At 45.7% G+C, this 13532-nt stretch overlaps 1 protein-coding gene across 5 annotated transcripts; it reads left to right on the forward strand.

Annotated features, from left to right (window-relative positions):
• The first annotated feature begins 386 nt into the window (after positions 1–386).
• On the forward strand, positions 387–10074 carry LOC100383706 (uncharacterized). 5 transcript variants are annotated; one of them, XM_008660676.4, is made up of 10 exons: positions 387–551; positions 1517–1697; positions 2258–2331; positions 2516–2570; positions 8251–8325; positions 8425–8498; positions 8598–8646; positions 9073–9157; positions 9359–9415; positions 9707–10074. In XM_008660676.4, exons 2-10 carry the CDS (start codon positions 1518–1520, stop codon positions 9748–9750), a joined length of 693 nt encoding a protein of 230 aa, XP_008658898.1. In that variant the 5' UTR covers positions 387–551; position 1517; the 3' UTR covers positions 9751–10074. The 5 variants fall into 5 exon arrangements, with proteins under 5 accessions (XP_008658898.1, XP_008658897.1, XP_008658896.1 ...); XM_008660675.4 differs by having other exon boundaries at positions 407–551; positions 1473–1697; positions 2516–2582; XM_008660674.4 differs by having other exon boundaries at positions 407–551; positions 1513–1697; positions 2516–2582.
• Positions 10075–13532: the final 3458 nt, after the last annotated feature.

The raw sequence follows: 13532 nt of genomic DNA on the forward strand, positions 1-13532 counted from the left end.
CGCACATATTTGTGGTGAATAGGTTAAAGCAGGATGCATAACATAAGATAGGATAAGCCCAATTCAGCTAATTAACGAAGTTTGTCTACCTTTCTCTTGAAAATTGAACGGGTCATAAGCTAAGTAACTATTAAAGATTTGTTCGGTTTAAGATAAATTGAGAGGAATTGAATGGAATTAAATCACATCTTATTCAAATTTATATAAAAGAAGATTTAATCGTTTCCAATCCCCAAATCCAAGAGTGCAACTTCTACTCGAGTTCTCATACATAATTTGAGTAACCATCAATGTTTTGCTATATTATTTCTAAATAATGGAGAAGCTGGGAACTCTACTAGATCGGCATATCTATACTCTCGTGGGTGTTTACGAAAATGTGGCTGACTTAAGGGCGTGACTACCATTTTCGCAAGAATTGAGCCCGACAGCAAAAAGAAAGGTGACGTTTCTCTTTCTTGGTTCCGGCGCCCCACCGGGAGAGTGAGCTGCTGCCTGCGCAACTCGAGCGCCGCTTGTCGCGAGCACCGCGGCCTCGATCCGTCAAGCTAGTAAGTTCCCTCCTCAGTTCGTTCATCCGATTCGCAGTTGGGTTCTCTGGCGATCGCGACTCGGCTGCATAAGTAGCGTGTCTCCGTTTAGTGAGGTCCTGCTTCTTGCCTGTTTCTTGGGGTGACTTCTTCACTTGATTACTGTTCCTGGTAGAGTTCTTCGCGATTAATAGCTTCCCCGTTGAACTTCCTTCTGAAGGATTTCTAGTGAAGAGTTAAGATCGCCTGATAGAGTGATAGTTGGTTCTTAGCTCTAACTGACATCTAGAAAGAAGAACATCTTTCCCCCACTTTTTATGTCGATTAATCCAAGATCCGACTGTCGACTGGTTAATTAAATTATCGTAATATTAGTTATTAGACGAGTGAGGTTGTTGGGTGGAATACTTGGGCTCTCGGATACTGGGATTGCTAAGACAAGTGTGTTCGTAGCTATCCATTTGGTCTCTTGTTTGTTTATTGGTTATTGCTCAGTTCGATACCTTGATAAACATCCATGGAAATGCAATGTTCCTTCGATCCTGTAAAAACGAAGCTTTAGGGCATCGGGAACTGGAAATGTCTGTAACTATCGGACACAGTTATGCAGGCTGATGAGTGAGTTGAGGACCCTCATTTTGCTATACTGCTGTATTGTTGCCTTCTTGTTTGGATTGGAATATAATCTCCAGATAATCCCATCAAGCATTCTCCGTGGAACTCATGAAGTAATGCGATAAGACCTCTACCCGAGTTGTTCAGATGGTCTGAGTAGCACTCCTAAATCCCCTCGTCTGTCAAATGCCAAAGCACAAAACTAAGGTCCTGGCCGCGGTCGTTCTCACATGGGCTATGACCTTTTCCCCCCCTAGTATCTCCTGCCATCATGCAAATGCATATTGCTTGACTATTAAACTAAGCTGCTACTTGGTTCATCTGAAGCCTATTGTTGGTCTGAGATATTGTCAATGTTCATTTGGAGAAAGCATGTCTGGACAGCAGGACCACGCTAGTAAAAGCTCTAGCTCAAGCATCAGCAGCAGTACTCAAGAGAGCGAGGAGGAAGCACCTGTCCGAAGCGTCACCATTGGTAGCCTCCTTGCCCAAGCAAATAGCACCAGTGGACATAGTCTTGGGAAGCGCCTGTCCCATTTGGGGTCAATCCCGGTAATCCAGAGCCACTTGATGTTTTATTCTTAATGCAGTTTTCCTCTTATTTCCATTTTAAAACTTATGTATAATCTGCATCTGAATTGTTTCCCAATTGAACATAACTTTCTTCAGCATAGTACTCGATACCCCATCTGTTGTTTTTTTGCTAAGGTGCCCTGATCAAACTAGTAGATTACTTTTAGTAAACTATTTTCAAATGATATAAAGGTTTATGTGATACAAAAGTGGTACTGTTAGTTTTGTGCTTGAAAGTGTTTTACTATTAATGAAATATATAAGAAAAACAATATAGCATGTCGTTTGGGAATAGATACACACCTCGCTATAATATAAAGTTATGCAGCTCTCTTGTGTGTCCGATGAAAAAATATGTCGTGAAAGAAGTCAACAGTGATCAATTTTGGCAAGTGTGCTAAATCAATCTTGCTGGTCAAAGTAATTGATCTAGTGTTGTAGTATGCGTTGTTAAACTGTCAATCATACTGTAACTCTATAGTTTACTTTATTTTGCAGTAACAAGTTTTATGATCAATTAGTGCACTCTCCTTTTGCAGTATACTCCCCGAGTTAATGGAAAAATCCCCAATGTTGGTAATGCAACACTGGACCACGAACGATTGCTGGAAAGGTAAAAAACATTTCTCAATCTCACACATAAATACAACACAAAAAGCTAGATTGTTACAGTTAGTCCTGTAGAGATTGGAAATTTACATATTTTGGTCAAAAAATGAATATGAGGGTTACTGTGCTTTCTTTTATTGTTTTAACGTTTATGTTAATTTCACTTACCATCACCTTTCTTTTGACAGGTTGGGCACTTATGGTCTAGCTGAATTTCAGATAGAGGGGGATGGGAATTGTCAGGTTTATTTACAAGTACTTAGTGTAAATTAATAATTCATTTATTTAAAATACTATGCCACATCACCAGGGCTGTTTGGAATTAGCACGTGGTTTTGCTAGCTTTTGCTTGACAATTATGTTAGAATTAGCCGTACAACCCTACTGGGCCTTATAACTATAGTTGGTTTGGGCTCACCCAACAATGTATATATAGATAGATATGATTGTACCACATTGCATACTAACATAGGGTCTTAGTTCTATGCACTTTATATAATCAGCTCATGGGGCTCAATGCAATATAATTTTATTCTCAAACAATACCTCCTCTAACATGGTATCACAAATCTAATGTTGCTTTTGCTCCTCCCCTGGTCGCCGCCTTTCTAGGGCAGTGGCCCCTCTAGGGCTGTTGTCACCGTTGTGTCGTGTGGTCGTAGCAACGTACACACATCTTCTCCCTCTTTCTCCCGCACCCATGACAGGACCTCATTGACTGACGAGGAGCGCACCACGCTGAGGATGAGGTTGTGGCCTTTCGCAAGAAGATCGACGACATGTTCGCTGCGGCTCAGGATGCGGACAAGGAAGCTGCCAATGCACACATTCGTGTCCAGGTAGCCACTCATCTCCTCGAACAGGAGAAGGCCGCCGCCCTCGAGTAGAAGGCTAGCGCCGCTTGACATGATTTGTTCCTACAACACCCCACGATCGCAGCTTACGGGGCTGCCGTCATTGCCAACCTCTACGTCTAGGCAGCTACTGTTTCCAACGTTCGAGTGTTGGTGATGGTTGTCCCCGTGTCCTCCTTTGACAATTATGCCGGTTGGCTTGATTAGGTGTTGCTTGCTCTCAAGTGATACGCCTTTGTCAACCACATCTTGTTTGACCCTTCGTTGGACACCGGTTTGTGCTGGGATCGAATGGACATCATCTGTTGGATCTCCGACACCATCTCTCTAGGTTGTGTCAGGTGGCTAGGGAGCGCAATGGCACGACATGCCATCTTTGGCTCACTCTCAAGAATCAGTTTCTTGGGAATCGTGAGATCGACACCCTCTAGCTCGACACTAACTTCCACACCTTCATCCAGGGCGACCTACTCGTGGGTGACTACTGTTGCAAGATGAAGATGTTTGACTTTCTTGCCGACTTGGGCGCCCCCGTCAACAAATGGATCCTCATCCTCAATATTCTTTGAGGCCTAAACAAGAAGTTTGAGTGCATTGGGGCCATCATCCGACGCTACTCCCCCTGTTGCAAGCTAAGGAAATGGCAGACTCCCTAGCTGGCTTGGGCGCCGCTGTCAACAACCAGATTCTTTTCCTCAACATTCTCCGAGGCCTGACCAAGAAGTTTGAGCATGTCAGGGCCATCATCCGACACTACTTACCCTTCTCGTCCTTTCTCAAGGTCTAGGACGATCTTGTTCTAGAAGAGCTCAACATGACTGCCATTGGCACTGCTATTGCTTCGATAACCTTCATGGCCACTCCTCTGCCAGTCCCCCCCACTAGCTTCCCTAGCCCCTTACTCTACTCTGGCACACTCCTCTAGGACCAGGAGGAAGCCCACTCCCACCTAGAATATGGCAAGAAGAAAGGGAACAGTCAGGGTAATGCTTCCTAGCTGACTTTCTACAACCCATGGACGAGCATCATCACCATGTGGCCCAGCTCGGCTCCTGGTCACCCGACTTTCTTGGCTCCGACATTCCTTGTTGCGTCTACCTAGCATCGACGTCTTGGTCACCCTGGCTCGGATGTGTTATCTAGTTTGTCTAATGCTTCAACTATGCCATGTAATAAAAGCACACATGATATTTGTCACACCTGTCAGGTAGGAAAATCATACCCGTTTACCTTTCTCTAGTTCTTTCAGTCAAGCTTCGAAGCCATTTGAGTTGGTTCATTGTGATCTGTGGGCATCTCCTGTTGTTAGCGTGTCTACTTACAAATACTATTCGATCATTCTTGATGATTTTTCTCATTACTTATGTGCCTTTCATCTGCGATTGAAATTTGACACGTTCACTACTTTGTCCCACTTCTTCTCATATGCTTCCACTTAGTTCGATTCTTCCATCCAGGCCATCTAGTGTGACGATAGCCGCAAGTTTGATAATACTTCCACTTGGTCCTTTCTCCTTTACTATGTCATTTTTCTCTAGATGTTGTGCCCCTAGACCTCTTCGCAGAATGGTAAAACCGAGAGTATTATTCGTTCTATTAATAATGCCATTCACTCTCTGCTTTTTAAAGCTTATCCTCTAGCATACTACTAGGTCGAAGGCCTCCAAACCGTGACATACTTGCTGAATTGTCTCCCCACAAACACCATCAGGGCCTCATGCCCCCATGTTGCCCTGTTTGGTACTCCCCCTCCTATGAACACCTTCGTGTTTTTGGTTGCGCTTGCTATCCCAACCTTTCCACGGTTGCTCCCCACAAACTTGCACCTCGTTTCGCTTGGCGTGTCTTCCTCGGATACTCTTTTGACCATAAGGGATACCAATGTCTTGATGTCTCTTCCAACCGCATCATTATCTTCCATCATGTTGTGTTTGATGAGACATATTTCCCTTTCTTTGCCTCACCCCATCCAACTCACCTTGATTTTTTATTGGAGTTAGACTCTCTGTTCCCACCATTGGGGCCCCACCCTTTGCATGTACATCTCCATCGGCACCCCTGATGCCTGCACCACTGGTACCACTTGGGTTTTAGCCTCATGTGGCCTCAGCTCTCGCGTTGCGTGCTCCCCTGGTCCTGCTTGGCTTCCAAACCCGAGTGGCCACGATGCCTTGCTCCTCTGTGCCACGCGTGGCCACGATACTACCCCTCTCTGACATCGCTCTCTCCTATGCCACACACGTCTTGGAGATCATCATCTACACGCACCACCTACTCCCGACTCTAGTAGCCACCTCACTCCCTCTCGGCGTCGAGCCCGTCACCCCGCTTGTCAATCACCACTCTATGGTCATGCGGGCCAAGCATGACTTCCAATAGCCCGTGGACCAGTTGATCCTCACTGCCCTTGTCTCCTGTCCTGACATGCGTCCACAACACCCTTGTCGATCCTCATTGGCGCCATGCTATGGCAGAAGAGTACGAGGCGCTGATGACAAACGACACCTAGGACTTGATGCCTCACCCACTTGGTTCCAATGTCATCACCACAAAGTGGATCTCCAAGCACAAGTTTTATGTTGATGGGTCCCTGGAGGCTGGAGCTCTACAAGGCTTGCTGGGTTCTTTGGAGCTTCGTCCAATGGCCTAGAGTGTACTGCAATGAGACTTTTAGTTCGGTGGTCAAACTGGTGACTGTCTGCATGGTTCTCTCCCTAGCTCTCTCTCTCGAGACTGGCAGATACATCAAGTTGACTTCAAAAATACCTTCCTATATGCCACGCTCAGTGAGAAAGTCTACTGCAACCAACCTACTTGGTTTGTCGATTCATCTCAGCGTGACCTGGTGTGCTGCCTCAATAAGTCTCTTTACGAACTTAAGAAGGCACCGCAGGCCTAGTATAGTCAGTTTGCCTCATATCTGCTCTCCCTAGGATTTACTAAGGCCAAGTCCGATACATCGTTGTTCATCTTTTGCTGAGGCACCTATGTGGTATACTTGTTGCTATATGTTGATGATACTGTCCTCATAACTTCCAAAGCCAAGCTTCTGTAGTGCACCATTGTGGGGGACAGATATCCCCCGGGTCCACTAGAAGGCTAGAAGGCCTCGCGAAAGGCTTTGGGCCCATTATTTCACAAGGCCATCCCTTCGTGGGCCAGGAGAGGAACTGCTGGCGGAATGGATTGACGCAGGATTGGATAGACTCGGGCCCAGACGACTCATGGGATTTAAGCATTATCCGCAACATTGATCCGATTCTCCCGCGCAGCACCCTCAGACGTCGAAACTAAATGAAGATAAGTCGGCAGGATTATAGGAAGATAAGTTCAGTCGGTTCACTATTACTTAGGTGCACGTTGTTATCATACCCGCATGTAACGCCCCACAGTCGAGTATATAAGGCCTAGGGGGCACCCCATCAAAAGGCAGGTCACTCATTAGCCATCTACTTCATTCTCTAGCATCCTTCATACTAGAGAATTCCCCTGTAATCCACCACATAAAAGATCCACACCAGGAAGTAGGGTATTACGCCTCTCTAAGCGGCCTAAACCTGTAGAAGATTGTCTGTTGTCTCTCGTGCGCCTAGCACGAACCATCGAGCTACAGTTAGCAACACCGTCCTACCCAAAAGCACCTCGAGGGTAACCCCGGGTGCACGGTCGGGTCCCAAACACCGACAACCATCACGGCTTTTTAGCGGGAATTTTCCATGAAGGACTTGAGATCTCTTCATTCTTCGACATCTTAGTGGAACAACGATCCGACAGGCTCTTCCTACATCGGCGCCTCTACACATAGGACATTCTTGAGCGCATTGGGATGATATGCACCATGCTTGTGGATCTTCAGGCCAAGCTTGCCTCTGACTCCGCCCCTCTTGTGGCGGATGCCACACAGTTTCGAAGTCCCACCGGTGCCCTTCAGTATGTTCACAGGCTTGACATTGCTTATGGTATTCAATAGGTCTGCCTCCACATGCATGATCCTCGGGAGTCCCATCTGACGGTGATGAAGTGCGTTCTACGCTATCTTCAGGGCACTCCAGATCATGGGCTTCTTCACTTCTCCGCCTCGGAGCTCGTCATCTATAATGGTGTTGACTAGGCTGGTTGTCTGGATACACATTTGTCTACTATGCTATGCTTCTCGGCGACAACCTTGTCTCCTAGTCCTCCAAGCGTCAGAACATCATCTCCCTCTCGACTCTCGAGCACAGAGGCGATGTATCGTGTCGTTGCTAATGGTGTTGCCGAAGTTTCTTGGTTGCATTAGCATCTTCAGGAACTCCACTGTGTGCCATCTTGGAACACCATCGTCTACCGTGACAATATCTGCTCCATCTACCTCTCCACCAAACCCGTTCAGCATCAACGCACAAAGCATTTGGAGATCAACCTCCATTTCATTCGTGAAAAGGACACCATTGGTGTAGTCCGCGTCCTTCACTTCCCGATGACGACACAATTCACTTATATTTTCACGAAGGGCCTCCCCTCCATAGTGTTTTCGGAGTTCCGATCCACTCAACATCTCTTGTGGCTGGAGACATACAAACTGTGGGTGTGTTAGAATTAGCTGTACAACCCTATTGAGTCTTATAACTGTAGTTGGGCTGTGCTCACCTAGTACTGAATATATATAGATATGAGTTGTACCGCATTGCCTATTAACACAGGGTGTTAGTCCTATGTACCGTATATAATCAGCCCATAGGGCTCAATGTAATACAATTGAATTCTGTGGAAATACCTCCTCTAACAAATTGTCATGTAGTTTCCATATGGAGTGCTACTGTTATCTCATACTGAAGGGTTTGAAAGAGGATTACAATTGTACGATTTACAATGCACAATTAAGCATTTATCTTCCTACAGGAATACATATCAGCTTGGTCGGGTTCAGGACGATACATACACAAGTACTATGTAAACGTCTAATAGGGTTAAATGGCCTGCGTTATCTAAGCTCAGAATTATTAAGTCATTCAGCAATACTTGGCTTCATTATTTTCTTCATTCTGAACCTTTAACTCTTTTCTTTTCTAAATGACATATTGTTACAGTTCCGAGCTTTGGCTGATCAGATATATCACAATCCTGACTATCATAAGCATGTGAGAAAAGCTGTCATGAAACAGGTTAGGTTTTCTTTTTGCCATCCACTGCATTTCTTTGGTAAATAAACATACAATACATTACAACAATACGTAACTGTACTGGAATGCCCTGTTTATCAGCTGAAGGAATTCAGAAAACAATATGAAAGTTACGTACCGATGGAATATAAGGTGTACTTGAAGAAAATGAAAAGGTTTGCTAACAGATCTGAGTTTCTTACCATTTTCACTATAGACAGTGATGCTCGATTACTTTTGGGGTTATTCATATACTCATATGCATTTTTCTGAAGATCTGGGGAATGGGGAGATCATCTGACCTTACAAGCAGCTGCAGATCGGGTAAAATAGCACTTTCAGTTTCATGATGGTTTATTGGTTTCTTTGAGTAAATTAAATGCATGTTTTTATACATAAATTACCTTAATCTTTTCCTAATTCTTATTATACCTTAACCAACACGACCCTTTTCCCCTATGAATCCAACTCTTAGTCATGATACTAAAAAAAGCCCGGTGGATATGAAGTGTGTACTGTCAATTTGTTTAGGAATCCTTGTCCTGGAAAATTTTGTCTGTTATAATTCGTTGAATTATGAAGGTTAAACTTCAAACATGAGCCATTGGTTGATTAGTCAACTTTTCATTTGCATTTATGTTCCTGTAGAGATATGTTGTTCTGATCAATTATGCCATTGCTGCATCAGTATTATCTAATGTCTGTATACTGTAAATTAACTAACACCTTATGTATCTTAAATCCTCACAGTTTGGTGCCAAAATTTGTTTGCTGACATCATTTAAAGACACCTGTTTAATTGAGATAGTCCCTAGGGATCTAACTCCCACAAAAGGTAAGGGCTTGGCTACCCTGCTGCTCAGTTATCAGATGCTTGGTTCCATATCGAACTTCTCTGGCACCAGCATTGCAGCATCTATTCTGCTCTTGAGACAATTCTGCATTCAACCATTGCAAGATGCAAACCACAATAGTATATTTAGGTTCTGCAGGAATCATTACCACCTAATCCCAGTGATGGTACACATTTTTGCAGAGCTTTGGCTAAGCTTCTGGTGTGAAGTACACTACAATTCCTTGTATGGAATCGACGGTAAGTATTTTGCAGACTTGGTGAACCTCTGATTTGCATTGCAACTTTACATCATTATAAATTTACTTAAAAATGTTTCATCATTGATTTTTAACCAAATGTACTTATATCTTCTGTAATAATTCCTCGTTTCTGAATAGATTCTAAGGCCTAGTTTGGAAACTTAAATCCCGGAGCCTCCAGGATTGAGGAGAAAATTAACTTAATTTTCCCCTCCATCCCCTCAATCCCGGGGAGGGGATTTAAGTTTCCAAACTAGTGCTAAATGAGTTCCTTTTCTGCACATTGCAGATCTCCTGACCCGCAAGACGAAGAAGAAGCACTGGCTGTTCTAGGAGGGTTCTGAAGGATCCAAATTCTTTCAGCAGCTCCTGCTCTGTCCAGCCAGCGCAGCCTCTGTCTTAGTACTTACTAGTTGGCCAACACTGTATCATATCCTAAGTTGAGTCTAGGCTTTACGCTTTTATGTACAGTCGATCTAGATCTTGTAAAATTCCCTCAAGGAGCAACAGGAACTGTACAACTCTTAGATCCATGAGATTTTGGTGATCTCTCCTCCATGGGAATGATAGTGCTTGGGTGTATGTACATTATAAAAGCTACCAGGGGCATTTTGACGTGGGCGTTTGGATGCCATTCTCCATAATTTTTATTCTGAATTCGTAGAGTGGCCATTTCCAGGCATGGGGATCTGCCGGATTTTGCAGTATAATTTTTAGGATTGGAAAAGTTTCAATAACGTCACCTGTGACCCTGTTTGAGACAGTTCTGGCTCTAGAAAATCTCTAGAAATTTGAGGAGTTAGGGGGTGTTTGGGACTATTCACTCCACCTTTTATAGCTCTCCGTGGAGTAGCTCCACTATGGAGTTTGTAAAGTTTTTGAACTTTCTGGCTTGCACTAATTCTAGGAGACGTCATTCTTCACAGACATTTCATCAAACAACAGGCTCGTTGGGGGCACACATGTTGGCTAGATGCTGTCGTTGGCACTACCGTTCCTCTATCCTCTTTCCAAGACGCGTGCCAGATGTTGTCGTTGGCACTACCGTTCCTCTATCCTCTTTCCAAGACGCGTGCCTCCTATGTTGGCCACCTCGCTGTTATACGCGTAGATGTTGTCGTTGGCACTACCGTTCCTCTATCCTCTTTTCCAAGACGCATGCCTCCTATGTTGGCCACCTCGCTGTTATACGCGTGGCCACGGGCCACCGGCGATGGACACCGGGACGTGAGCACGCGATCGCCGTCGTCGGGAGAGACAACGCGAGTACGGTAGGTGGTTTTTCTGTTATGATATTCCATATCTCATCCACAGGCGGCCGGCCCAACTCTCATACGCACCCTGGCCCACAACCCTGATAGACACTCTTCCCCGCCCGACACAATGATTCACAGCTTTCCACCTCCTTCGCTCACCTCTTCTTCTCCAGTCTTCTCTGTCACTTGTGTCTTGGACGTCAGGCGTGACAGTTGCCCCCTCCCGAGAGCTTGCTTGTCCCTAAGCAAGGGAATGAGGAAAACGTTCCTGAAGCACGTAGAAATCCTCCCAGGTCGTTGAATCAGGAGAAAGATGACTCAGAATAAGCACCTGTGGCACAGCTCTGCCGCCCTTCTTCACCAAACGTCGGTCCAAAATTTCCTTAGGAACCACATCATGCTGAGCCAGATCCTGGTAATGAGGTAATGTGGTGAACACTGGCGTATAATTGCGAGTGAATGGCTTGAGTTGAGAAACATGGAACACATGGTATATTTGAGCAGTAGGGGGTAACTCCAAGCGATAAGCGACAGAGGCCACTTTCTCCAATACTTTGTATGGCTCGAAGAATCTGAAGGCAAGTTTGGGACATGGTCGAGACACCACTGACTGCTGGATGTAAGGCTACAGCTTGAGTAGAACCAAGTCGCCCACTGAAAACTGGCGTTCAGTACGCAACTTATCTGCCTGCATCTTCATACGGTTACGCGCAGCAGCCAATTGTTCCTGCGAAAGAGTCGTGAACACAGCTCTTTCAGACAACAAGGTAGCCACATCTTTGTCAGTTTCAGATGTCAACATCGGAGCGACAGCAAATGGTGGTTCGTAACCATAAAGAGCTTTGAAGGGTGAGCATCCCAGAGTAGTGTGGTAAGACGAGTTGTACCAGAATTCTACAATCGAAAGCCAAGACTTCCATCGTTGAGGTTGGGCATGGACAGCACAACAAAGATACATCTCCACACATTGGTTAACTCGCTCACTCTGACCATTGGATTGAGGATGATAGGACGTACTCATTACTCAAGTTCAACTTGGTGCCCAGCAGTTTGAACAAGTGAGTCCAAAAAGCACCGGTGAATATCCTGTCTCGGTCACTGACCATCGACTTGGGCAGTCCATGAAGTCTGACACTTGATCTAACATCACCTGAGCGGCCTTAGCTGCTGTAAAAGGGTGTTTCAGAGCCACGAAATGAGCATATTTTGTAAAGCGATCAACCACCACCAAGATCGTGTCGTACACTTCAGATTTGGGAAGTTTCTCAATGAAGTCTAATGTGATCTCTTGCCACGCCCCTTGAGGCATAGGTAGGGGTTGTAATAACCCTGGTGGATGAAGTGTTTCAACCTTAGCATGTTGGCAGACCTGACATTGATTCACGTAATCCTCCACATCAACTTTCAGACCCCTCCAATAGAATAACTTCTTCAGGCGCTGATAAGTGGCTTGGACCCCCCGAGTGCCCCCATATGGCACTATCATGGAGGGCAGCCACCAGTTTGGTTCGGAGGGCAGAATTGTCGCCAATCCAAATGAGGTCTCCTTTTCGGATCAATCCCTTGCTAAGATGATACCCTTGGCCATCAGGACTATGGACATTGAGCTGGGCCAAGAGTTGTTGGGCCTCTGATTTGTGAAGTATGAATTCAGGACCTCCTGGATCCATAAAGGCTGAACTTCACTCACAGATGTCAAAGTCATCAAATGTCCCACCCGAGAGAGAGCATCAGCCACCAAATTATCTTTCCCTTGTTTATATACCACCTTAAATTGCATTCCCATCATTTTGGTCATTGCCTTGCGCTGCAGTTCAGAGTAGAGTTCCTGCTGTCCTAGAAAACTCAATGCCTTGTGGTCAGTATGAGTTTCAAATACATTTTGCTGCAAATAGTGTCTCCACTTGTCCACTGCCATGATGAGAGCCAAAAATTCCTTGTCATATATTGACAAATGCTTGTTTCTCTCCCCTAAAGACTTACTTAGGTATGCCAGAGGTCGACCCTGCTGCATTAAGATTACCCATTGTTGAGCACTAAATTGAGCGGCGGACGGTCCGCGCCTGTGGGCCGGACGGTCCACGCGTGCGCAGAGCAGATTAGGGTTCTGAGTTTTGTGCTACGGTTGTTAACTAGATTCGCGGAATTAGCTTGAAAATTAGTTTGTAAAGGGTCCAGCCCCCCTCCTCTATAAATAGAGAGGCATACGACCGATTTGTAATCACGAATCGAATCAATAACATTTCAATCTTGCATTTATTTCCTGTACAATTAGGAGTAGTTCTAGTCTAGTTCTAGTTTAGCCTCTCAATCCCCAAATTCTCCGCTTCTCTTCGACTCTACGTCGATTAGAGGAGTCTAGGTCGGTCTGCCCGAGCCTAGACATCACCTAGAATCTCTCCTCTCCGACGGGGTCCCTCCCGGGAGCGAGATCCAAGCGCCGCCAGCGATCTTCCGTCGCCCCTGCGCACGCGCGGACCGTCCGACCCCAGGGCGCGGACCGTCCGGCCGTCAGGCAGGAAACCCTAGCCTCGCACCAGGCCGTGGACCGTCCGGCCCCTGTGCAGAGAGCACCGCCGCTGGTTCGTGTTGAGTGATTGACGCCCCAAAAAAGGTGTCAACATACTTTTTGGCGACTCCGCTGGGGAAAACACGTCTAGACCCATCAAATTGGCCCTCAATGGCCGGTTCAAGGGATAGTTCTGAAGTCTCCCCCAGCAACATTATAGAGCCGACTTGGGAAACCTTGTCGGCTGACGAACAGCTCCAGTTCGAGGAGCATAAGGAGCAGCTGATTCAAGAGGCGAGATAAAAGTTCCTGGCCAACTTCAAGGTGGACAGGAACAATAAAGTCGTCCG

Source organism: Zea mays, chromosome 9, assembly GCF_902167145.1.
Source record: "Zea mays cultivar B73 chromosome 9, Zm-B73-REFERENCE-NAM-5.0, whole genome shotgun sequence".
NCBI classification, from domain to species: Eukaryota; Viridiplantae; Streptophyta; class Magnoliopsida; order Poales; family Poaceae; genus Zea; species Zea mays.

Coding starts and splice junctions, on each gene's coding strand:
- LOC100383706 (XM_008660675.4), top strand. CDS start 1,518: ATGTCTGGACAGCAGGACCACGCTAGTAAAAGCTCTAGCTCAAGCATC. Junction 2,583..8,250: donor ATTGTCAGGTTTATTTACAA/GTACTTAGTGTA, acceptor ATATTGTTACAG/TTCCGAGCTTTGGCTGATCA. Junction 9,416..9,706: donor TTCCTTGTATGGAATCGACG/GTAAGTATTTTG, acceptor TGCACATTGCAG/ATCTCCTGACCCGCAAGACG.